This window comes from Tursiops truncatus, chromosome 10 (assembly GCF_011762595.2).
Source record: "Tursiops truncatus isolate mTurTru1 chromosome 10, mTurTru1.mat.Y, whole genome shotgun sequence".
NCBI classification, from domain to species: domain Eukaryota; kingdom Metazoa; phylum Chordata; class Mammalia; order Artiodactyla; family Delphinidae; genus Tursiops; species Tursiops truncatus.
The window spans coordinates 72,277,780-72,303,056 of NC_047043.1; the positions used below are offsets into that span (position 1 = coordinate 72,277,780).

At 39.2% G+C, this 25,277-nt stretch overlaps 1 protein-coding gene across 18 annotated transcripts in view; it reads right to left on the minus strand.

The window, feature by feature from the left end:
* Positions 1-25,277, minus strand: part of CFAP20DC (CFAP20 domain containing) — a 291,535-nt gene that overhangs the window by 28,517 nt on the left and 237,741 nt on the right. For 16 of the 18 annotated variants that reach the window (XM_073811274.1, XM_073811284.1, XM_073811278.1 and 13 more), the window contains one exon: positions 8,703-8,797. In XM_073811274.1, the coding sequence (XP_073667375.1) occupies positions 8,703-8,797 (95 nt within the window). Of the gene's footprint in view, positions 1-8,702; positions 8,798-15,079; positions 16,281-19,938; positions 20,078-25,277 lie in introns of those variants that run through there. The other 2 variants (XM_073811277.1, XM_073811275.1) reach the window with 2 other exon arrangements.

Genomic DNA, 25,277 nt, shown 5'->3' on the forward strand with positions numbered 1-25,277 from the left:
TGTGCTTGTACTTTCCAAAAAGATAAAATTTTAAGCTGGTGTTATTAAATTAGAAAACTCGATACATTTTTACAACTAGTCAGGAGCCTTTCAAAATGAAAATAACCATTGTAATGGGCCATGGGTCTTTATCATCCAACTGCAAAGGGATCAAGGTGCATCCAATTCATTAGTAGAGGTCTGGCTACATAATGCATGCAAACTGAAGCAATAACTGCTATAGAAATGCAGTCGTTCCAACACGTATCGCTGTAGAACTAGAACTTCATGCATTATAACCATGGGACTAACGCAGGTTTTGTGGGTTTTAGTACTAAAGCTTTAAATGGGTGAAGTTTAGAACTCTACCAACAATGACATTCATACAAAAATTGGGTGATATTATGTATAACTTTATATTGAAATAAGTGCTTTAAACTTGCACAGATGGTTTTGTTTTCATTATAACTTAATTTTCAAAGCCTCCAACTTACATCATTTTGCCACTGTAATCTCTACGTAATGAAATTATAATATTGTTAAGCAATTACCACTGTGATGTCAAGCAATGGGAAATGTTTTGAAAGGTAATTATTGTGCATGGGCATGGGGTAATTTTCAATTATATTCTTGGATAGTGAAGAGTTCGTTTTTCTCCCAAATGCTAAATTGCTCTATTTAAAGACTGGCTACAGAAACTCTAAAAGGACAAATTAACAAATAAAACCATTCTCTGCTACCAGACTAAGAACAGCGGGACAGGGGTCCAAATTACATTTTTACTCTTCTGCACATAATAAAGCCATTTCTGGTGAAATAAAATTGCCTTTCAGATAATAATCTGTTTACAAACTTTCAGCTTCATCCACTTTGAAACTGGTTAACGGCAATAACAGAAGAAAACCCAACGGAGTCAGACCAAACACAGCAATATTACCTGCCCTCCCCTTGGTTAGATCAGTGTGAGCAGATAATTCCTCCAGTTCACCTTTTGAGTCAATTAATATAAATGCTTAATTATCTATATTTAACGCATTTTAACTGTAGATAATAGAAAACCGATATGCACAAGCTCAGTCTTCAAGCTTGAAAATAAATGATGTGGCACCAGTTTATCAGATTTAAAGTCTCTGAATCAAGACACTGTACTTGATTTTCGATTTTCTGACGCTGCCATCTGGAGTTTTGTCTTTTTTTTACAAGTGAATGCATTTTCTCTCTTATAGATCTTGAAAACTGATGGACTGTATCTTTATGCGCATACTAATACACTATTGTTCAAACAATTCAGTGGTGACGGATCACCACTGGGAACAGTCAGCCTTCAGGTCAATAAAGATGACATTTTAGATAAGATTCTGCTGAGCACCAGGTGCTTGCAAACTCTTCCACCAACTTATATCACAGTAGGGCAAAATTAACTTGCACTAAAACTGGAGAACGTGAACTGTTGAGATTTGTTTCTCAGCAAATATGTGCCCTCAAATGGAAGAAAGATAAATGACCAATAATGGAATAAAAAGGATGAAAACGTACTTTCTTCTATTAGAAAGCTATATTGTTTTTTGGAAGGCAAATGATATACCAAGATTATAGTTCAGGTTTCATTTGGGAAATAAGTACATCACTCCTTTTGTAAAATCTCGTGGCTATATTTTACTTGGAAAATGCCACTTAAAACAACACATTGAAGAATTTGGATGATTAGTTAGGAATTCTTGCAATTTCATTCTTTCCAGCTAGTCTCTACTTACAAATGTGATTCAAATGTGCGCTTGTATATCAAATCATCACGTTGTACACCTTAAATTAACATAATGTTATATGTCAATTGTATTGCAGTAAAGCTGGGGAATACCTCACAAGACATATATGTGCACTTGTAAATATGTGAATTACCACTCTGAGTGCTTTTTGTTGCACATGAAGGAAGGTCCCTAGTCAGACTATTGAGCTCTGAAGCCTACAAAGCCTATAGGATCTCCAGGGCCTGATTTCAGGCAAGGTGGCAACGCTGCAGCCAGGGGGAAATGTATCCCAATTCCAGCAATGGAATCTAGGACCACATCTGGGCCAAGGCCCCTCTGTTGTACATTTGGGGAATAAGTAGGTGGGGGGTGGTTCTGGAATAGGAGAGAGCCTCAGACACCCATCAGTGTGTTTACTTCTCTACTAGAGGGTTCACTTCCAGTATGACTGAAAAGAAGGCATTTCTTTATATAGTGAGAGGGCTGACTGCCCCCCTCTTAATCACTTCTTCTATGCAGAGAAGACACCCCCCCAGACCCTGAAAGCTGCATAAGAAAATACTTCCTTGCCCCAAGGTTAATCAGAGACCAAAAGGCAACTACTTGCCTCACAGGGGAAGGGGAAGGAATCTGGATTCAAGAATGTCACACAGGTAATAACTTGTTTTTTTGCACTTCGATTTATTGTGCTTTTTACAAATCGAAGGTTTGTGGCAACCCTGCGTTGAGCAAGTCCAACGGCACCATTTTTCCAACAGCTTTTGCTCACTTTGTGTCTCTGTCACATTTTGGTAATTCTCAAAATATTTCAAACTTTTGCATTATTATTATATTTGTTATGATGATCTTTGATCATTGATGTTACTACGACAACCTGCTGAAGGCTTAGATGATGCTTTTTTTTTTTTTTTTTGCGGTACGCGGGCCTCTCACTGCTGTGGTCTCTCCCGTTGTGGAGCACAGGCTCCGGACACGCAGGCTTAGCGGCCATGGCTCATGGGCCCAGCCGCTCCGCGGCATGTGGGATCTTCCCGGACTGGGGCACGAACCCGTGTCCCCTGCATCAGCAGGCGGACTCTCAACCACTGCGCCACCAGGGAAGCCCTCAGATGATGCATTTTTTAGCAATAAAGTATTTTTAAATTAAGGTATGCACTTTTAAAAGATGTAACGCTATTGGACACTTCATAGACAACAGTGTAATGTAAATACAACTTTTATATGCCCTGGGAAACCAGACTCATTTTATTGCGATATTTGTTTTATTGCGGTGGTCTGGAACAGAATATGCAATATCACAAAGGTATGCCTGAAAATGCTAACAAATTATTTCACAAGCTGAGAGTTGAGGCGGGGGCTCTATGGGTCTAAGGAGAATTCTAAGGAGAGTACTATTTTATCCAGAAAGGCTCAAGAAAGAAAACTACCTAAATTAAAAACACTGCACTGGACACTTCAGCTGTGTAGTTCTTATTGACCTAAATGGGAATTCTGTGGTTCTATCAGTGTGGGGCTTAAGGGTGCGGACAGTCCAGTGCGACAGGCCTCGGTCAGTGTTCTGCTCCACAATCAGTGGGGCTGTGACCCAGGCTGTGACCCTAACCTCACCCGTACAGTGGCGACACAGCACAGCCCTATGCCAGTAAGTGTTAGGAGAAGTCACGGAGAGGTAACGCACAGGAAAACTCGACACAGCGCTGGGCACACAGCATGTGCTTTATTAATGCTGGCTTCTATTATTACTTTGATCGTCAATATTGCTTTTTTAGGGAAAGTTCTCCTTTGCATTTTGAATAAATCTTCAAGATACAGGGAAGATCCAAAAAGTAGACCAAATCATCCTCCTCTTTCCCATGGGCAGAAGATTCACTCATTCTACTCATCAAATATTTATGCAGCGTTTACAATGTCCTAGGCTCCATGTTAAGCACTGTGGGTACCACGGTTGTTCGATGAAGCACAATGTCTGGTGCGATAACTAATAAAACAGATTTTGGAAGACTGCTTTTAGACTCAGGGTATTAGGTAAATGTCAAATAATTGCACGGCGGGAAACAGGACTATGAAAGGATTCCTCTGTTGGACCCAGGACAGGCGGCCAGATTCCCCTCTCTCTGGTTAGCTGTGAGGCGTCATGAGATTTCCATAAATTCTTGAATAGTAATTTGGATATTACACCTATAAAATAAGCATCCGCTGCCTATTTATGTCTCGTGGGAGATTAATTAATGTTCATAAAGGAATATCTTCTGTGGCTTTGCTGTACAAAAGGTATGAGAATGTTATTTTTATGAGACTCTGGCAACTCCAAAAGCCCTTCTGAGTGTGTTTCTCACTCAAAATCCATGCAACCTGCAAAAAAAGGTTTACAGGCCTGAAGAGAGAGGCATTATTATTCCATTTTGGAGCTGGTAAGCATGAATAATTTAAGGGTCATAGCTGTAAAGGAACAAATGTCAAAAACAAATTGACAACTATTCTTCGAGCGAAGTCTGGTTCATTTTCAAAAGGTCAATTTGGTAGTTTTCTTGAGTAAGTTCTGAAAGCTTAACGTCCCATTTTTACATTTCACACGGTCTCCAGAAAAACACATTTTCCGTAGGTGTTAAGGGTACCCGTGCCCATGGTAATTGATATTTGGCAAATGTATCATGGCCCAGCTGAGAGCTGCCCGTTTCTCCATTCAGTCGAATGGTGCGGAGTACAGTGCTGTTCCTGCTGGCTGCTTGGCTCTGCTGGGAGCTGGGCTGTTCATTTCAGATGGAATTCACACACTTGAGACATTCTGGCCTAGTAGAAACTGGGGCTGTGACACAAATTTGTACTGAATAAAGAAGGGACTCTAGGGCCAGGTATAATGCATGCATTTACTTTTGTATGGGCTGGGGCAACTTTTCTAGAGTTACGTATTGGTTAGGCCATCTTTCCCTGCTGTGAGAAAGCAGTTATGCCTCTAGCTGCATGGATACATCTCGGCCTCTCCATCTCTGATGGAGATGTGGCGGTTCATCGTATCACTTCCCTGCTCTAAGTACCAGTGTCCATGTGTAAAATGGGGATAATAATAGTACCTATGTCTCAGTAGGCTATTCTGAGAATTAAAGTGCACATGTAGGCCTGGGTCACTGGAAGATGAAATAAACATTAGCTATTATTATGTTTATCCTAGAAGTCTGAAGATGGAAGAGCCTCTTTCCCTGTGAACGAGACTTCAAAACCACCTTCACATCCCAGTGCAATGGTTCTGCAGAAAGGCACTGATGCGGAGGAAGACTGGATCCAAATCGTAACTCTGATTGAGCATTTGACCTTCGGCAAGGTCAAATTGAGGGTGATGAATTACATTAGTGTTTTTAACTGGTTCATTAGGGCCCCACAGCAGGGTTCTGAGACCATAACTCCCACTCCACCCAGAGCAGTTCTGCTTTTAACTCCTTTACTTATTGGGATTCCATATGAGATTTCACTTGACAGAAAAGTTTTCATTGCTTATAAGTAAGTTTAAGAGCCACCGCATAAGGTGACCTATAACTGTTTTAATTGCTAAAATGTGTGGGTCTAAGTTCAATACTCTCACTGTTGAATTTTACAAATATGCCTAATATACCAAAAAATTGGAATTGGGGGAAAAACTGAAAGTCAGATTTCAATGAATTACCCTGTTTTTTTCCTTCCAAGGTTGTTATAAGAAATGACCAGTTGAATAACATTTCTCTCCCTCTTTTTCCTCCCTTTCTCCCTTCCTGTCTTCCTTCTAATGAGAATCCAGCGTATCTAATATATGCCAGAAATTTCAGGGTACTAGGGATCTAGGAGTGAGCAAACTGACAGTCTCTGCTTTTAAAAACTCTTAGGCTACCTAGGAAAAAAGGCAATAAACAAGTAAACGAATCATGAGTTACGAACTGTGAAAAGGCTGTGACGAAAAGGCACTAGGTGAGGTGAGAGAGCCTGACCTACTCAGATAAGGTCGTCTCGAGAGGCCTTGGAGAAGGTGGGCACAGCGACCACCCAGGCTGGGCAGTCCCGCACTCTAGTCACCTTGCCCTTCATTCAGCCCCTCACTCCCTTGGCCTTGCCCTAGATCTGGTCAACACGGCAACTACACCCCTCAGCCACTCAACCCCTGGAGGGAGTGTGGCCACCAGTCATTTGTGACAAGGCTGGGGGTTGGGGGAGGCAGGTCCAGGCCTGAAACAGGTGACCAGAGGTCTGCTTTTCTTTTTTCTGAAAGGACTTAGCTACTTAGCCCTTGAGATGTTTTGTTTTCCTGTCGATTGGAACTCTCAACAGAAAAGTAATTTTTCAATTCCTGGTTTATATATTGTATTTTTTTATTAGGTAATTTATTTACTTGGTTCAAAGCCAAAAAAATTAAAAAATAAAAACAGTGGTTGGGCTCTGGGGCCAGGCTGCTTGGGTTTAAATCCCAGCTCTGCCAATGACTAACTTTAGGCAAATTATTCAAGACCTTGCTGCCTCAGTTTCTTCAGCTGTAAAAAATAACAACTGCATATACAAAATTAGTATCTTCCTCATGGTACTGCTGGGAGGACTAAATTTCTTTTTTACATTCTCTTTTTTTAAAAAATTTAAGTATAATGATTTACAATGTTGTGTTAGTTTCTGGTGTACCGCAAGGTGATTCAGTTATGTGTATGTGTATATATATATTCTTTTTCGTATTCCTTTCCATTATAGTTTATTACAAGATAGTGAATACAGTTCCCTGTGCTGTACAGTAGGACCTTGTTGTTTATCTATTTTATATATAGTAGTGTGTATCTGCAAATCCCAAACTCCTAATTTATCCCTCCCCCCAACCTTCCCCTTAAGTAGCCATACATTTGTTTTCTATGTCTGTGAGTCTGTTTCTGTTTTGTATAAAGTTCATTTCTATCATATTTTAGATTCCACATATAAGTGATATCATGATACTTGTATTTCTCTGTCTGACTTACTTGTGAGGACTAAATGTAACCACTGAGCACAGTGTCTGGCATATATTAGGTGCTGAGTTAATGGTATTGTGCAACAGAAACTCAGGAAGAGTCCCAGACTACCCACAACTGTGCCTCCCTTCTCCTTCTGATGGTATACACTGGATGCTTGAGCCTATTATTTTTCTTTGACAAACACTTTATAAGAACAGATGGAAACACTAGCTCAGTATATTGGTAACTGTATGCTACGTTGTCTAAAACTAAGCCAATGACATGTAAAGATTAAGCAAATAGGAAACACTACTTTTTGATGGTTTTGGTTTACAAACTATCCAAGTTTATCAGAAGAGGGAAAGGGATACCAGATGGAAATCTAGGATGACAGGGAGAAGGGGTGCCAAAGCTGGTTAACATTGGCCAGAACATTTCTACAATTCTTGGAATTTAATTTGTTAATTTGTCCTCCATGCAAGTTCTGTTTACCTTCAACATAATTGAGCCCCTGCTGTCAAAACATCACTTTGCAATGGCAACTTTAAGACATCCTTTCAGCCACTCATCACCACTATAGATCTTGGGTGCCTTTGTTTAAAGACCACACTCTCCTGCGGCTTATTTAGGATACTTAAAACATTACTTGTTCCCTCACAGCAAGGTCTCCTCCTGACACGCAAGATTCTGTTTTTCTATTATGAGCAATTATAAATGTACACCCCTAAAAAGTCTCAATTTGAGGGGCATCATCTATTTCAGATAGTAAATCACAGCGACATCTCCATCCCTTGGGCAACCAAAATGCACAACTCAGATATATGAGCTCTCACTCTGAACTCTCCATACCTGATGAAAAATGGGATGCTCCTCTTTCTCCCTGGGGCAATTAGGGAAAAAAAACCCTGGCACCTTTGTTGGAGTAATTTATACTGGTTTCAGTTCCTTTTTTTTTTTTTTTTTCTTTTGCGGTACGCGGGCCTCTCACTGTTGTGGCTTCTCCCGTTGTGGAGCACAGGCTCCGGACGCGCAGGCTCAGCGGCCATGGCTCAAGGGCCAAGCCGCTCCGCGGCATGTGGGATCCTCCCGGACCGGGGCACGAACCCGTGTCCCCCGCATCGGCAGGCGGACTCTCAACCGCTGCGCAACCAGGGAAGCCCCCACGCCCCCGCCGCTTTTTTTAAACCGTAGATATAGAGCTTCCATCTTTATAATCCAACTTGTAAAGCTATCTCAGGGAGTCCCACTCTGAGGTTGTCTGTCACTCCAGCTATGCATTTTAGAGTTCCCCTCACCCTTCCCATCTCAACCCCTCTGTGTCTGACGAAGATTCTTTTATGTCCCTCCTCTACACATTCCTGACAGTTACGTTCCCTGCTCACAGCCAGAAACTAAATGGTCATCTTTCTGGCTCTCGTCAACAAAGAGAACCCCAGGCAAATTTTCATCTCTGCTTCCTTCTAATTTTTCTATTACTAATACTACCCATCAAAGCTCTGTGCCAGCCTTTGCTTTAATGAAACGGCTGTACCTCTGTATTAACGAAAACATGGATCTCTGTGATGCTGGAGTATTGGGTCTGCTTTATAATAATACTAACAACTGGTACTTGGTAGGCGCTATCCCAAGTATTTCATATACAGTATACCTCACTGAATCTTCATGAAAAACTTGCAGGTGGGCACCATCTATTATTAGTCTTATTTTACAAAACTGAAATTCATAAAAGTCACACAGCAGGAATTGCTAGAGTTGGAATTCAGATGAAGGTCAATTTGACACCAAAGCCATACTCTTACGCCTTAAACTATATTTTGCCCATGGATTAACCTTCAGGAGAACAAGGACAATTTCTCTTTTAAATTCCTTTTAGTTGCAAAGCACCTATAATCCTATAAAATGAGGCACGGATTACCTCATTTTGGCTGTGTGAGCCTGTGATCAGCATTTTAAAAAAAAGTGGCATCTCAAAGTGACTGATTTTCTCTATATATAGTTAATTATTTTTATTTTTTATGCTTGGTGTTTTTCATATTCCCACCTTGAGCACTCAAGCTTCCGGAAGAATCCTGATGCTGCTCTGCTGGCTGTTGACTGGGAGGAACAATCGGTGGGCTCAGCATATTTAACCAGTCCCTAAAAAGAAAAGAAGAAAATAAATGAACCACATGTTTGTAATTCCATATAGAGATTTTACCTTTCTCCTGGATTTTTAACTCCCTGGGGCTTCCACAAAAAACCATTTTTCCCTTCTTCATATTTCAGAAAATAAGATGTCCAGAAATTAATATTCAGTTTTATAAATCTGTAAATACATAGTTGATTACTTAACTAACTAGCTGTTCCATAAATACACCAACTAAATGATGATGACTGTTCCTCTCAAAAGTTTATTATTGTTGATCGTCAACTATAGCACAGCTCCTCTCACCTAAGAAAATTATTTCAACAACTAAGAAGAAATGCAGCAGAGACAAAGCTCCTTAGGACCTTTGGATAAGAAAGCCTGACAAAGTTACATGTCATGGATGACAAGAGTCCATTTGGTGATTCAAAAGAGAAGTTAGTCTTGGAGCTGTCATGGACCAGCCATGATGGTGGGAGCTGGTATGCATTCACTTGGGGCTTTAGGGCAGGGGAGGACAAAAGAAGGAAGAGTGAGGGCCTTTGGGCCCTTGAGTGGCTCGATACTTCAGTTCTCCCAGTATGAATGGGGGCAAAGCCACTTCAGAAAGCACCTCCTACATTCCCCGTCCCTCTGCCTCCAACTTCCAACCTCATTCCCAGTCTCTTAACTTTCCTTCTTTCCATTCTTTTCCTGTCTCTCTGCTCCCTCTAGCAGATACCTGGGTGGGTGTGCTATAAGTCAGTGACATCCTGAAGGCATGAGTCACTGTGTGTTCTACTTCAACCCTTTCTCATCTGTAAACTTGCTATTGAGCTTCTTCACGGGAACAGAGCAGGAAGGGGAATGTGAAGGATTTTCCAAAGTGAATTATATTTCTTGCATTGATATAAGCAGCCTGTGTCATTGACCTTATTCTTCTCAACAGGAATATGTCCTCATGACCAAAAAATTTCTCTCTAAATTTCTGCATTTCCTGCTGTCTTTATCTACAATGGGAGACAGTCCCGACCAGTAACTAAGAGCACTGGCTCCCCAGGCCAATCCTGGCACCATGTTTCTGAAATGTGAGAACTTAGCCAAGTCGCTTATAACATCACTAAGCCTTATGTATAAAAAGGAGATAATAATAGTTACTCCAGAGTTTTGTCGTTAAGATGAAATGAAAAAAATGGATGAAAAACGTTTGGTATGGATCTGGGTACAGAGCTGCTGTCAAAAAATTTCAGCTATGACCACTATCATCTTCATTATCAGTGAAGATCATAGTATGGCTGTATCCACAATGATAAACCAAGGTAGGAAGTGGATTCTGCTGGAATTAAACCAGCCAAGGATTGTAGAATGATTTCAAGTCTATACAATAGAAGTTTTCTTTGCAAGCCATTTACTCTTGTATAAAAAGGATCTTAATGTAAAAATTATCCAATTCCTATTTGTATTATTTTAAGATACTTTCACTCACTGCTCACTTTAGCTATCACTAGATTATGGCTTGTAAAATAAGCAAGGTGAACTTGCTGTGTAATTGAATTTCATAATAACACATTAAGGACATCAGAAAGGATTTGTCACAGACTTCCAAGCTAATGGGGCATTTTCTGATAAGCACCTTTTACTTAGTCCATTTAATTATAGCAGACCAAAAAATTCCTACATTATAGAAAATTACAAGGTCACATACAAATTACTAGCCCAGTGGCTTCATTACTCGGCAAGAGAGATGGAGAGCAAAGATGAACAGGAGAAAAATAATGTTATCATATGATGACACCCCAGCAACAAATTAGAAACTCCAAACGATGGCAGTAGTAGTATCTACCATGGTCCATGGACATGCAGGAAAAAGCAGATGTTATAAAAGGCAAGACATTACTTCTTAGGCCAATGATTTGGTTAATGTTTTTCTTGTCAGCAGTAGCTATGGAAAGTACAGAGTTTTTCTTTTTGTGATTTTTGTTTGTTTTAAAGTAATTTCAGATTTATAGAAAAGTTTCAAGAGTACAAAGAACTCCTATATATCCTTCACCTAGATTCTCCAATTTAAACATTTTATCACATTTGCTATCTATCTATCTATCTATCTATCTATCTATCTATCATCTATCTATCATCATCTCTCTATCAAGGGTTGGTAAACTATGGCCATGGGCCAAGTCTGGCCCACTGCCTGTTTTTGTAAGGCCTGCAAACCAAAAATAGTTTTTATATACTTTAACGGTTGAAAACAATTAAAATAGCAATGTTTCATGACACATGAAAGTTATATATAATTCACATTTCAGTGTCCATAAATAAAGTTTTATTGGAATACAGCCACGTTCACCTTTTTACATATTGTCTATGACAGCTTTTGTGCTATGATGACAGAGTTAAATATTTGTGATCTGGCCTTTTACAGAAATGTTTGTCGGCCCCTGGTCTATAACCATGAGGTCATATTGCTTCCTCTAATACTAATATAATACCACAGAGTCATTTTCATCTTTCCTTTTTCCTTTCTGACACTGAGGAACCTGGCTCCCATTAGCCTCAGTATATTTACTTACTTTCTGAAGTACAGAACACGCCAAAAGTGGTGTCAAACAAAACAAAACAACCAATAAAACACCCCAAACCTACTCTCTAGGATTCTCTGTTTATGGTTCTTTTTTTCATTAGTTAAAATACCATGTTCAAAATTTACTTAGGCTAGTTCATTTTCCTACCTCTTCAGTGAGGTTATATTCTTAATTTGAAATATAGTTAGCATCATTTGCTTCTGTTTGCATTAAGTTTTTCTCCCCATTCTTGATTTTTATTACTTTTGTTGTTTTGAGTAGGTAAAATATTAACAGTTCAAAAGTCAAACTTTTACAGAAAAGCATATTCAGTAAGAGTTAGATTTCCTTCATCCCTTCCAGTCTGTTTCCACCCCCTCATCATTTCAACACCATCCCCACCCACTCCTCCAGAGGTAATTAATTTCATTAGTTCTTGTGTCTCTGTTTCTTTTTGCAAAAATTCAACAGATACACGTCTATTTTTTTCATTCCTCTTCTTTCTAATGTAAAAGGTAGTATACTATAATTACTCTTTTGCACTTTCGTTTTTTCAACTTAAAATATATCCAGGAAATCACTCATACCAGTTCATAGAGAGCTTCCTTATTCTTTTTGTTTTTTTTTTTACAGCTGCATAGTACTCCGCAGTGTGGCATACATTTATTTCACCACTGTCCTATGTTCGGGCAAGTTTTAAATATTTTGTGATTATTGCAATTAATGCTACAATGAATAACTTTGGGCATATCTATTTTTGTATATGTGGATATATACCTTCAAGATAAATTCTTGGAAGTGGGATTCCTGGAATAAAAGGTAAATGCACACTTGGTTTTGTTAGATACTGACCAATTGTTTTCACAAGGGTTGTACCCATCAGCATTCCCACCAGCAATGTCTGAGAGTGCTGGTTTGTCTACAGACATGTCACAGTGTTATGTTGTCAAGTTTTTAATGCTTTCCAATCCAAGAGATAATAACTGATAACTTAAAAGTAGTTTTGATATCCATTTATTTGCATTTCTTCTCATCATGAACATTATGAGTAGAGTTGACTCTTCATATGTTTAAGGCTATTTAATATATATGTGTATATATGTGTATGCATGTGTGTATTTTATATCTATATCTTTTTTTTCCTGTCTGTTCCTGTCTTTTGCTCTTCTTCCATCAGGTCTTTTTTTTTTTTGTCTCTTTTCCTCATTTTGTCATCTGTGTTTGCTTATGATATTTTTTGCCATGCAACAGGTTTTTAATTTTTCTGTAGTCAGATGCATCAATCTTTTCTTTTATTGCCTCTGTATTTATTTATTTATATTTTAAAATACATTTATTTATTTATCTATTTATTTTGGGGTCTTTGTTGCTGTGTGCAGGCTTTTCTCCAGTTGCGGCCAGTGGGGGCTACTCTTCGTTGTGTTGTGCAGGCTTCTCATTGCGGTGGCTTTTCTTCTTGCTGAGCACAGGCTCTAGGTGTGCGGGCTTCAGCAGTTGTGGCACGCAGGCTCAGTAGTTGTGGCTTGCGGGCTCTAGAGTACAGGCTCAGTAGTTGTGGCACACGGGCTTAGCTGCTCTATGACACGTGGGATCTTCCCGGACCAGGGATCGAACCCGTGTCCCCTGCATTGGCAGGTGAATTCTTAACCACTGCGCCACCGGGGAAGTCCCTGCCTCTGTATTTCAAACCAGAGTTAGGAAGTTCCTCCCTACAACCAGGTTCTATAGAAATTCACCCTTTTTTTCTTCCAGTTACTTGCATGGTTTCATTTTTCACATTTAGATTTCTGATCCATTTGGAGTTTATTCTGGTATATGTTGTGAGTTTATTCTGGTGTAAGATGCATCTAATTTTATCTTGTAAAAATGACTACAGATTCCATATATGTGTGTTAGCATACAGTATTTGTTTTTCTCTTTCTGACTTACTTCACTCTGTATGACAGACTCTAGGTCCATCCACCTCATTACAAATAACTCAATTTCGTTCTTTTTTATGGCTAATATTCCATTGTCTAAAAAACCGGTACTGATGAACCTAATGGCAGGGCAGGAATAAAGATGCAGATGTAGAGAACGGACTTGAGGACACGGGGCAGAGAAGGGGAAGCTGGGACGAAGTGAGAGAGGAGCATTGACATATATACACTACTAAATGTAAAATGGATGGCTAGTGGGAAGCTGCTGCATAGCACAGGGAGATCAGCTCGGTGCTTTGTGACGACCTAGAGGGGTGGGATAGGGAGGATGGGAGGGAGGCTCAAGAGGGAGGGGATATGGGGATATATGTATACATATAGCTGATTCACTTTGTTGTACATCAGAAACTAATACAACATTGTAAAGCAATTATACTCCAATAAAGATATAAAAAAATGACTGCAGAATTCTCTTGAAAAATGATGTTAAGATTTAGAACATTTTATTTAATTAAGAACCTTTAATCAAAACAACTCATTTGTTTGGCTTTTTATTAAGTAAGCATTAACAAAGTATATTTTGAAATAAAGGGTTTCCATGTTAACTGTGAAATATGGAAAACATTTGGCTAAACAAAGTCAACCAGTAGGTTTTCTTGCAAGACCTTTGAGAGCCTTTAACAGACTGTGAATCTCCTGAGAGGAGCGTAGAATATGTAGACTGCCCACCTTTTTGCATCTGGAACTGTTCCATCTTTTTGGGATCATGAGTCCACAGACCACACCATACCTTGAGACACTTCAGGTTATAACATTTTCCCACCCTGGTGACATTGTTTTTGTTTTAAGTATTTTTAAAATTTATTTTATTTTTATTGAAATATATTTGATTTATAATATTGTGTTAGTTTCAGGTGTACAGCAGAGTGATTCAGTTATATATATAATATATATATTTTCAGATTGTTTTCCATTATAGGTTATTACAAGATACTGAATGTACAGTTCCCTGTGGTATACAGGAAGACCTTATTGTTTATCTTATGTATAGTAGGTTGTATACATATACTCCTAATTTATCCCTCTCCCCTTACCTCTCCCCTTTGGTAAGTTTGTTTTCTGTGTCTGTGAGTCTGTTTTGTATATAGATTTATTTGTATTATTTTTTAGATTCCACATATAAGTGATAACATATAACATTCCTCTTTCTCTTGTTTTGTTTTACTTCATATATATTTAATAATTTCATTTTTTCAAGAGCGATCTGTTTTTTTTGTGACTTGTTAATAAGCCAGAAATGTGTAGTCTAGCACCTGTACCTTACATGTTTACATTTTTACATGTGGTATTTAATGCTGAGCCATGTTTTGACCCCCATGCCTTCCCAGGCCGCAAACATCTAGGGACGGGGGATCAGGCTCATTCACACTTGTCAAGCCCCAGCTCAGCTGTGAGCCACTTCCTTGGCCTGCTTCTCACCCCGGCTGCCTGTGCTCTGGAACCTGCTCTTGCTCTTCGTTCTCCCATTTGCATACTTGCCCTGTCATTTGCACTTGTTACTCTATTTTGTTTGGTTTCCTCAGCTCTGACTATAATGCTTTTCTCTCTACCTGTAATGAAAACCTCCAGCTCCTCTGGTGGAGAAGCATCCTGTTCAGTCAGGCTTGCTCTCCGAGCATGCTCAGGGGCTGCTTCCTCCTCCTTTCTCTCGTGGACCCAGGCAGGCCTCCCACCCCTGCCTCTCCGCTTGGAACTGAAGAGAAAGGACTTGCAGGCACACCCATACATGCTGAGCTCTGTCAGCAGAAGGTGTGTTTTATTTAAGAGTCAAGACAATGGGTTCACTTCAAATACCACATAAAAAATATAATGTAGATGAAAGATAAATACCATCTTGTGAATCCTCACAGTGGACAAATTCATCTAACATTAAAATCCTGCCCCCCGCAAATACCATGCTCTTTCCATTCAACTTGCATGTTAGAGTTTTGAAGGGAGGCAGTGAGCTTTAACTGAATCAGAGCTGACTCAGATATTTTTACAACTGAGGATAATGTTCTCACTTAAGATAGACTATGGTTTCAGTTCCTTCATTTAAAAACAAGATTTTGCTTACAAGAGAATTTTACACACATTTATTTCATTAACGTGCTTCCTATAAATACATCATATATGTATACACACATACACACATATATACAAATACATGCATGATATGAGAGCAACAGTTAGCTTGATCATCTGTCTACATATACAGTAATCATTTACTGAACTGCTGTGTGTCTGACCCTAGGGAATCAGAGAGCTCATCGTCAGATGGAAGAAGCATTCTAGCTAACAGAAAACGACATGGGCTGCTGTGGGCTGATCAGCTTATTTGTGTGTTCCCTAAAGGAATTCCCTTGTAAGGAAATTGCCTACAATCTTGTATACATTTAAATATTTATTTGGGTGAGTAATTATTTGAGAAATCTAAAACATGACAACAATTATTACATAGCTCTCATTTAGAGCACTGAGCTACTGAGCTACCTGCTATCATAAGGGCTGGGTTAGAGGAGCTAGCCCAGTGTGAAATACTTACATAGGAGATCTTCTATTAGAATTCAGAAACTTGCAGCAATTTCTATACGATACTTATTGATATTTATCATTTGGTACCAGTGTAAATTTCTTATTCACTGAAAGCAGTCTGGGTTTTAAACATCTTCTAGGGCCAGGGAACAGACTGGGGAGAGGACTAGGAAATAGCTCACTTTGGGGAGAATTCATAGATTCTTTTTAAAACCTGGTGAAAACTGTTTTCCCAGAAAAATGACCAAGAATACCAAATTTTCTTTCAATTTTAGGAGGTCGGAGATCATCTGAAGCCCATTCGTGCACTTCTGGAAACTGAATTAAGAACTTCTGCGTCTTGGAATATCACGGAGGTGTTTTTGTAGTGTAAAACCCATGGTTCTTTGTAAAGGCCCAGACAGTAAACATGTTAGGCTGTACAAGCCACAGGTCTCTGCTGCAACTATTCAGCTCTGCTGCTGTAGTGTGAAAGCAGACATAAACGATACGTAAACAAGTGGCGTGGCTGTGTTCCAATAAAATCTTATTTACAAAAGAAAAAAAAATTCTGCAATGGGCAGAATTTGGCCCATAGGCTGTAGGGGAATGACCCCTGTCTTAGAGGAAGGAACTGTGAAGTGGAACATTCTCAAGGCTCTTATGAGAATTCCTGTCAATTTTCCTCTGAAATGCCTTATGAATTTACCTTTCTCACCATCTCTACATCCACCACCAAAGTCCAAGCAACTACCTTGCCTCCTGTTATCTGCAGTAAAAGCTCTGAATTGATCCCCTTAGAGTCATTCATTCTGGCTTCACTTCTCTGTTCTTCACACTATGGCCAAAATGCTAATCTGATTATGTCAACCTCTTTTTCAAACCCTTTAATATCACTGGGAAGCTATCGTATTTGGGAGAAAGACCAGAATTATTACCTTGGCCTTTGAGGCTCTGCATAGCCTCGTCTCTATGTGTTTTTCCGACTTCATCTTGCATTGTTCTCCCTCTCACTCACCATGCTCCAGCCACACTGGGCTTCTCTTGATTCCTGGAAATATGCCATGCTCCCTGCCATCATGGGACTTTTGCCCAGGCTGTGCCCCCTTGTCTAGACCATGTTCTCCTCCCCTGCTCCTACCCACCCACCCCTTATGCTGGTAAAATCATATCCAACCTTCACATTTTGGCTCAAGCATCACCCTCTTGAGAAGTCCTCCTGGACGCTCGCTCTCTAATCTAGCTGAGTTCCTTTGTTACTTCTTCTAATAGAGCAACTGTGATCTTCTCTTTAAGAGCTCTTATTTGAGTTCATAATTACATCCTCATTTGTTTGATCGTTCAGTGAATGAAGTCTCCCCCACTTGACTCTACCCAGCACCTAGCAGAGTGCCTGGCACAGAATACGCACTTCCTCAATATTTACTGAATGCATGACTGTTGAGTCTCTTTGTTAGTCCAGAATACTGAGCGCCACTCAGAGGTGAATGTTTCCATGACAATAAATAACACTGCTGTTGCAACCCACTCTTGCATTTTGCCTCTATCTTACTCTTTCTCTACCTGCTAGGAACATGCTATTGTCTTCTCATCATGTGCTTGGTACACACACAATTTGGGGTCAACCTGGGGACACACACTTGCCTCTTTATAGCCAAGACAGAAAATTTTTAATTTTCTGCCTCAGAAAACAGCATGCTGGTTCAGAAATATGTTTACTAGGATGAAAAACTAAGAAAATGTATGTTTCTATTGTTTTGAAATTTAAACATAAGAGCTCTCAATAGCTTTTCTTCATAGGATTCGTCTCTCATTTGAAGCAGGAAGCTCAAGCAATAAGTTGGAAACACAAACAGTATGTTGGGAACTCTTTTGCATGTGTCTTAGTATGGACTGGAGCAAGTACTAAGATGTTTCTGTTTACTTTTGGTTCGTTTCCTGCAGGAGCTCTCTAACCAGATTCTCAGTGTTCTGGTTCTGAAGGCCTTCTCCAACACTCCCAACAAGTGTTTACCTAGTCCATACTTGATTACCATCAGTGACTGTGTACTTACTACTTTCAAAGACCATATTTCATCTTCCAATAGCTTTGACTATTAGAAAGTTTTTCCTCATGTTGAGGAAAAAAATTTCCTTTTCATTCTCACCTGTTTCTCCTACTGTTACCCCTTGGGGCTTTGAAGGAACAATTCAAATCTCTCTCCAAGATGCAGTAGGAGAGAGGTAAGGAACTGTCTGTCCAGAACTCCTTCCTCTCCTGTCTCCTTGGAACAGCTCCCTCTGACCACAAGACTCTGGGAATGATCATGTTCCTACATGAGCCCAGAGCCTCAGCTGACTGGCCCGTGGGTAGACAACTGACCTAATCTGAGCCAATCACTGTGCTTCCCTACAACTTCTAAAACTGGATCTGAAAAAGAAACATAGTCCCACAATGAAGATGGAAGGCAAAAGAAGTGAAACTCAGATGCCACTGGTGACCACATGTCCTGTCACATGGTAGAAGCCAGTCTTAAGAGAGAATGGGGAAGCTTAAAGTCTGGGTTCTGGGAATAAAACAGTATTGGTACCAATGAATGAACTGGAAAATTAGGGAGATGTTATAGGAGTTTGGTTTAGCACATGAAGAGCCTGAGGTCTTGGTTGTTTCTCTGTGTGAAGATGTGTTAGAAATATTTAGGATCCATTACCAGGTCCCAGTCTTAGCTCCTGAATATGCTGACATTGCTCCATACCCATTTGCCACCATTCTAATCTATGCTTTTAGAATATCTCCCTTGTTTTTCTCCCAGCCAACCTGGACTCCCTTGAATCCAGAGTGAGCTTTTCAAAATTTGCTCTTAGCGCAAAATCCCAAATTCTGCATTGGCTTAAAGCTTTGCATATTCTGATCCTTACCATCTTTACAGCACAGTTTTGTGCCTTTCCCTCACTGTCACTGCCACTCTACCCCCAGGCTTCAGATGGAGAGCCACATCCTTAGTCTCTTTTCCCATAATGGCCTGATACTATAGACTGAATGTTTATATCACCTCCCCCGTAAATTCGTATGATGAAATCTAACTCCCGATATGATGGTGTCTGGAGGCAGGGACTTTGGGAGGTGCTTAGGTCATGAGGGTGGAGATCTAATGAATGGGATTAGTGCCCTTATAAAAGAGACCCCAGAGAGCTCCCTTGTCTCTTCTCCCATATGAGATCACAGTGAGACGATAGCTGTCTATGAACCAGGAAGAGGGCTCTCACAAGACACCAAATTTGCCAGGACTTTGATCTTGGACACCTCAGCCTCCAGAACTGTGAGAAATAAATTTCTGTTATTCATAACCCACCTAGTCTATGGTATACAGTTATAGCATCCTAAATGGACTAAGACACCTAGTTTACTTTCTCCATCTTTCAGCTCAGTTTTACTTCAGAGAAGCCTTTCCTGAGTTCTAAGTCTACTGCAAGTTTAATATCAGTCAATGTTCCAGCAGAAAACACTTGGCACACTCAAATTAGGATGATTTGAGGAGGGTTTAAGAAAGGGCTTCTTACAAAGGTAAGGACGGGTATAGGAGAACCACACGGGACATTATAGAATCCTAGGGATTTTGCCATCCCCCCACCCTCAGCCTTAAGGGACAAGGGAGGAACAGTGACCAGAATCTAGAAAGAGAGAGGGCCTCCTTAAGAGGAGCTGTGCCCAGATTGTAAGTTCCCTAAGGCAGGCAATCATGTCTGTCTTCTTCACCTTGGGCTTGACACAGATACTCAGTAAATGTTTGTTGAATGAATGAATGGATACTTGTAGGAAGGCCAGAGCTATAAGAGAAAGATAAACAGGTGAGAGTGAAAAGACTGGAACGTGGATCAGTTCTCTGAGGAAGACCTGCTAGAGGGGAGGTCAGGAGAACATGCTCTGAGAGTAGTGGGAGGAATAAGAGGAGTCAGAAAAGGCGGCTAGTTGAGAATGTTATGAGAATTATTCTTCTCAGACATTTCTTCTTTTCCCTTCATGAAAGTACTCTCAGAGGATGTCTACCTTATGCTGACATCTGGAATAGGATCGTGTCTCTTCCGTAGCAAAGGTTGGGAAACACATTATGTAAACAAGTACTGTGTTTTTATCTCACATAAATCCACGTTTATTTAGAGACACGTAGCCAACAGTCATACAAAAGGAAAATCATATTCTTTCTTTCTTCTGGCCTCTACGAAATCACCTCTCCTGCCCATGGCTTTGCAAGTAAACCCGTAAAACAGAGAGGACACTGCTCTCTCCAAGGGCTCAATGCTATAAGAAATCACAAAAATCATTAACTTCTTTTACTCTGCTAAATATTCTTTATACATTGTCTGCAGAACTGAATATTTTTCCTGTTTGGCAGTATTTTCCCTTAGGTTAAGAAAGTATTAATGACACACCATCTTGAGATTATTTTACATACATCGATTCATTAGATACAGCAGATAATTTAACTCTGGAGGCGCAAATCCAGGCATCAGCCATCAAATCCACTATAACATGTGAACAGCTAATATCCCACCTACTTGAAACAACATGGAAAAAGGCTTCTCTACACTGTTGTCAGCTTAGCTGCTTTATAATTTTACATTGAATATATGTTTATTGAGCCCCTGCAGTGTTGCAGACTTTGTGCTGTGTACTGAGGAGTAAGACATGATTCCTATCCTTGAGGAATTCAGTCTCCTAGAGACAGACTGTTAGATGAACACTTATAAGAGAGTGAAGCAAGTATTGTTAAATAGAGGTAAGCCCAGGGGACCTTTTACTGTTAGGAGAAGGGCTGTGGCAAGGCTTTTTATGTTTAGCAAAAGTGATGACAGGATTCCTCCTGAAGGATGAGAATGAGGCCACAAGATAGAGAAAAGACAGAAGGATATTCTAAAAGGGACAAACAGCATGCACCACAGCAGAAAAATGTAAAGAGCTTGAGGTCCCTCTAGCAATGTGACGTGATGGGCACTGGGTGTTTATGTATGTGTGGAATGAAGACATACTAACAATTACTGAAGAAGGCAGTGGTCTTATATGGCAAGCTAAGCAGTTCCTACTTTATTCTGAAGGCGTGGTGGATCTATTGAAGGATTTTAAGCCAGAAGAATCTTGGATTTGCATTTTAGAAACATCAAAGTAGCATCTGTGTGGAGAATGGATTGGTGGGGAATAAGAGAGGGGCCACAAAAATCAGTTAGGAGTTTGTTGTTGTATAATCGAGGCAAGAAATAATGATTTTTATTTTGGAAATTTAGTCCACATGTGTATGAAAATACATATGAGGAACACAGAACCTGCCCCTTGAAAAAATTCATCTCCCATTGTATCAAATTAAGGTTGTAATATACAGCAGTCTCCTAAGAATACATCTTGTGTTTGTCATCCTGTGAGAGTGAAGGTCTCTAGAGATGGCAGTATACCTCAAGGATCTTACACTCCAGCAAGTTATATTTTAGATTCTTTCTGTGTGTCCCATATATTACATAAGTTAAATTAGAATAGTTATTGAGTATCCATGTGCCCAACAGTGTATCAGATATACGAGGGTACTCAACAAATACAAGATATGGTCCCAGGAAAGTAGCCAAAGATATGAACAGGCAGGTCAGAAGAAAAGACATATAAATGCGTCCTGCCTCCTCCAAATATGGGAAGATATTTGACTGTGTATATAATTATAGAAATGCAAATTAAAATAATGAGATATTGTTGACACACAGCAAATTGGCAAAAGCTCTAAAGTTTGATGATACTCAGTGTGGGCTGCAGGAATGTAAATTAGTGAACAATTTGGTAATATCTATCAAAATTACCTTTGACCATGTAATCTCATTGTTAGAAACTTACTGTAAACACATACTTGCCCAAGCTCATAAAGATATGTGCATAAGGATGTTTACTACAGCATTGTCCACAGTAACAAAAAGCTGGAAACCACCGAAATGCCCGTCAGCAGAGAACTAACTGAATAAATTATGGTACATCCAAACAATGAAATAATATCCAGCAGTTAATGAAGAATGTGTTGATCATCATGTGCAAATTCAGCAAGAGGTCCAAAAATCTATCCAGTAAAAACCCCCAAATCAAGTTGTAGAACAGTATAGAGTCTCACCCCATTTATGTTGAAAAAATACATAAACAAAACACGTTTTCTTGTATGTGCATAGAAAGTTTCTGAAGGATGCACAAGAAACTGTTAACCTGGGAGTAGGGATGTGAAGTTGAGGGTGGAAGAGTAAGACCTGTTTTTTCAGATCTATTTTTCTCGTTGAATTTTTCTCACTCTGGTTGAATTTTTTTTAAACGACTTTCTTTTTAAAAGGCAGATTCTTGCTCTTCAAGAGCTTCCAATTTGATGGCATCTATAAAAAAACTTTTCTTAAACATGGCTTAAAAATATCTATAAAAAAGTGCTTTACATGACAAGTGCGTATTGGAAACAGGAGTATTGACTGGTCCCTCAACCAATGGAGGAGGAGGGAGGAAAATGGGGTGCCTTTCTCAATGCCAACACACACCATCTGAGCTGATCCTAGCAGCCTTCTCCATTGGAAATATCAACTTCAGCGATGAAAGCAGAACATTTTGGGTCTTTATAAATGTTGGTAAAGTTCCAGGAAATTGTCAAGATTTCATTTGCATAAACAACAGCTGCCTTATCTAATGCTATAGATACGACTAAAAAAATAGGTGGTGGCTTATTATTTTTAACACATCATACACAAGCCCGATTATTAAAACAAAATGGTTCCTGAACTGAAATTTGCAACGTCAGGTCTGACAATTCAGTGATATAACTTGACAAAGAATGGTTACAATGGGAAAGATGAAAGATGCTCTACCATAGAGGGGAGGCCCGGTTAAAAGCTCAGCGGGAACACACAGCCTTTCCTCATTCTAGATGTATTCATGGGAGTGTGTGAAAAGAAGTTTAATATTATGTTTTAATCAGCTTTTCAAAGGGTCTCTTTTCTTTTTTTTTTAGTTGCTGGAAGATAAAAGGTCTCAGTGTCATGGAAAACTAAGCAGTGACTCACTTATCCTTTACCTTTCATTGGAGGGGAATACTTTTGGGGTGAAAATTCTCAAGGAAGTCAACTTATCTCCTCAAAACAGAAAAAACTAATCAAGCATTGTCTGATTAATTAGAGACACTTGAAAAAAAATGCTATCAAGGCCTACAGCTGTAATCAATTTAATCAACATGCAGAGAGCCAATCTGGCTTTCTTGATTAACAAAGCTGAATGTTAAACAGGGAGTGTGACATTGTAGTGCCATTAACTAAGGCTACACACTGAGCATTTTCCCTAAATATTCCAAGTCAAGTCAGGATAAAGTGAAAACTTTCTTTTATGATGAGGGCCATGGGAATGAATATTTCAATTTTTTCCCTTGATATTTTCATGCCAGAAGTTTCATCTAAGTAGCAGAAATATCTAGTAACTTCAGAATGCTTCAATTAAGACACAAAAAAATCAACTACCTGGGAAGATCACATAATAATAAAATGAAGACAAAAAAAGTGATGTGAGTTTAGTGTCAGCTTAGTGTCATCCAAGTTGGTTATGGAATTTGGCAGGAACAGACACACCAGACACAGATGAAATTTCTCTTATTACGTTTTTAAGAGGTGAATGCAAAATGTATCTATAGAGTGCCTGTTGAATAAATCAGAAAATTCAATTTGCTTATTTTATTTGCATGAAGTCAATTTAAATGTCAAGATGTCTAATGCTTATTAATTAGATTGGCTTATTAATGGTTTGTTTCTTGCTCTTAAAAAACCATAGTTATAACTATAAAATAATGATTATATTTTGTGTAGCAGACCTTTGAAATGCAGTCTTTATCAGTTAAAACAGTAATTCTCACTCTTTTGGGGGGTAAAATTCTCTTTTTTTGTGCTTGAAATTTAATAATACTGCTAAATGCTGCTAACTAGTGTGTGACAACCAGATATTTGTTGTGTGTAATGTTACCAAAATAGGTTAATTACGGAGATATGTAAGTAATTTCCCTAAAAATTACACTGAAAATAATTCAAAGTAATCTCAATGTTACTCCCATTCACTTTTTCTTAAAGAGAAGTGGAAAAGAAAGAGTATACATGGCACATAATAAATATGTATGAAGTGACCTGTTGGAAGAGTTAAAGCCTATCCATTAGTACATATTGTGGTAGCTTTGATTTTGGTTGGCTGAACACTTTTCTTCTTCCTCTTCTGAGAACCTAGCTCTTCTTTCCTGTGGGCAACTCACTTCATGTGGTTTGGGGTATAAGCCTTCCTTCACTTCCAGTATGGGGACAGGCTTGAGATCCAGGGTAGGCCAGAGTCCACTTTTGGGCTTTTGTTGGGTTTATGAGGAGGGTCCTGACTCATGTCTACTAAAGCATGCACTGGTGAATGACATCTATTGAGTGTATTTTCCCACCAGAAAAATAAAGGCTGAGCAAAATTGTATAAAGCTATGGTTTATTTCTCAAGAGGTCCTTCAGAACCTCTATATTTCTTTCTTTTTCTTTTTTTTTAAACCTCTATATTTCTATGGGAGACTTAGATATTATTTTACAGCAGAAGGAGGCACATAGAATGAGGATTTTTCATTCCAAATAAACATCACTGAAGATGCAGGGGAAACAACTGTCCCTCCAAATAACAGGTTTTATCTTCTTATCGTTGGGGGACATTCAAAAAATATCTGAATGCCTGCTCTATGCCACTTTTTTTTTTTTTTTCTATGCCACTTTATACCTCAGTTCTAGGTGTTGACAACAGAGTGGTGACCAAGCCACAGTCTCTGCTCACATGGAGCTTATAGTTTAGGGGTGGAGACAGACAATAAATAAATATATAAATAAGTGAAGGGGTTCAGAATATATGCCATCCTAAAATATGCCAATTTGACCTAACGATTATTTTGAGCTGAAGGCAATGAGAAGAAGCAGACAAAAGAAAAACTCTCTGCTCTACCCACCTCTTCCAGGAAGGGTTAGGATGATTCTTAATCGTTGGCGACAACTCTAGACTCTTGCCAGGGATGGCACCAGAGGACTCTATACAACAAACCTTACTAACTACCTCTCATCTTCCATTAGTTTCCCCCATATATTTATCCTCCCAAAATTTGCCACCTTTGGAGGCTCAAAGTCTCTTTCCTTTGTCTTATCACTTTTCTACAAAATTTGTTGTTCTTTGGTTAAGATGCTGTATAAGCCCAAGTTCTAACCACTTCTTTGAGTTACTCATCACTGAGTTCTTCCATGTGTATGTATGCTGCACATGTTAGTAAACTTCTGTTTGTTTTTCTCTTTGTTTTGCTAATTTGTCTTTTGTCAGTCTAACTTGCAGGAGGACCTAGGAGGGTAGAGGGAAAAAGTTTTTCCTCCCCTACAGAAATGAATGATTTCAGATAGCAAAAAGTACTATAAAAATTTAAAAATAAAAGAAGATTTTGTGAGTATTTCATACA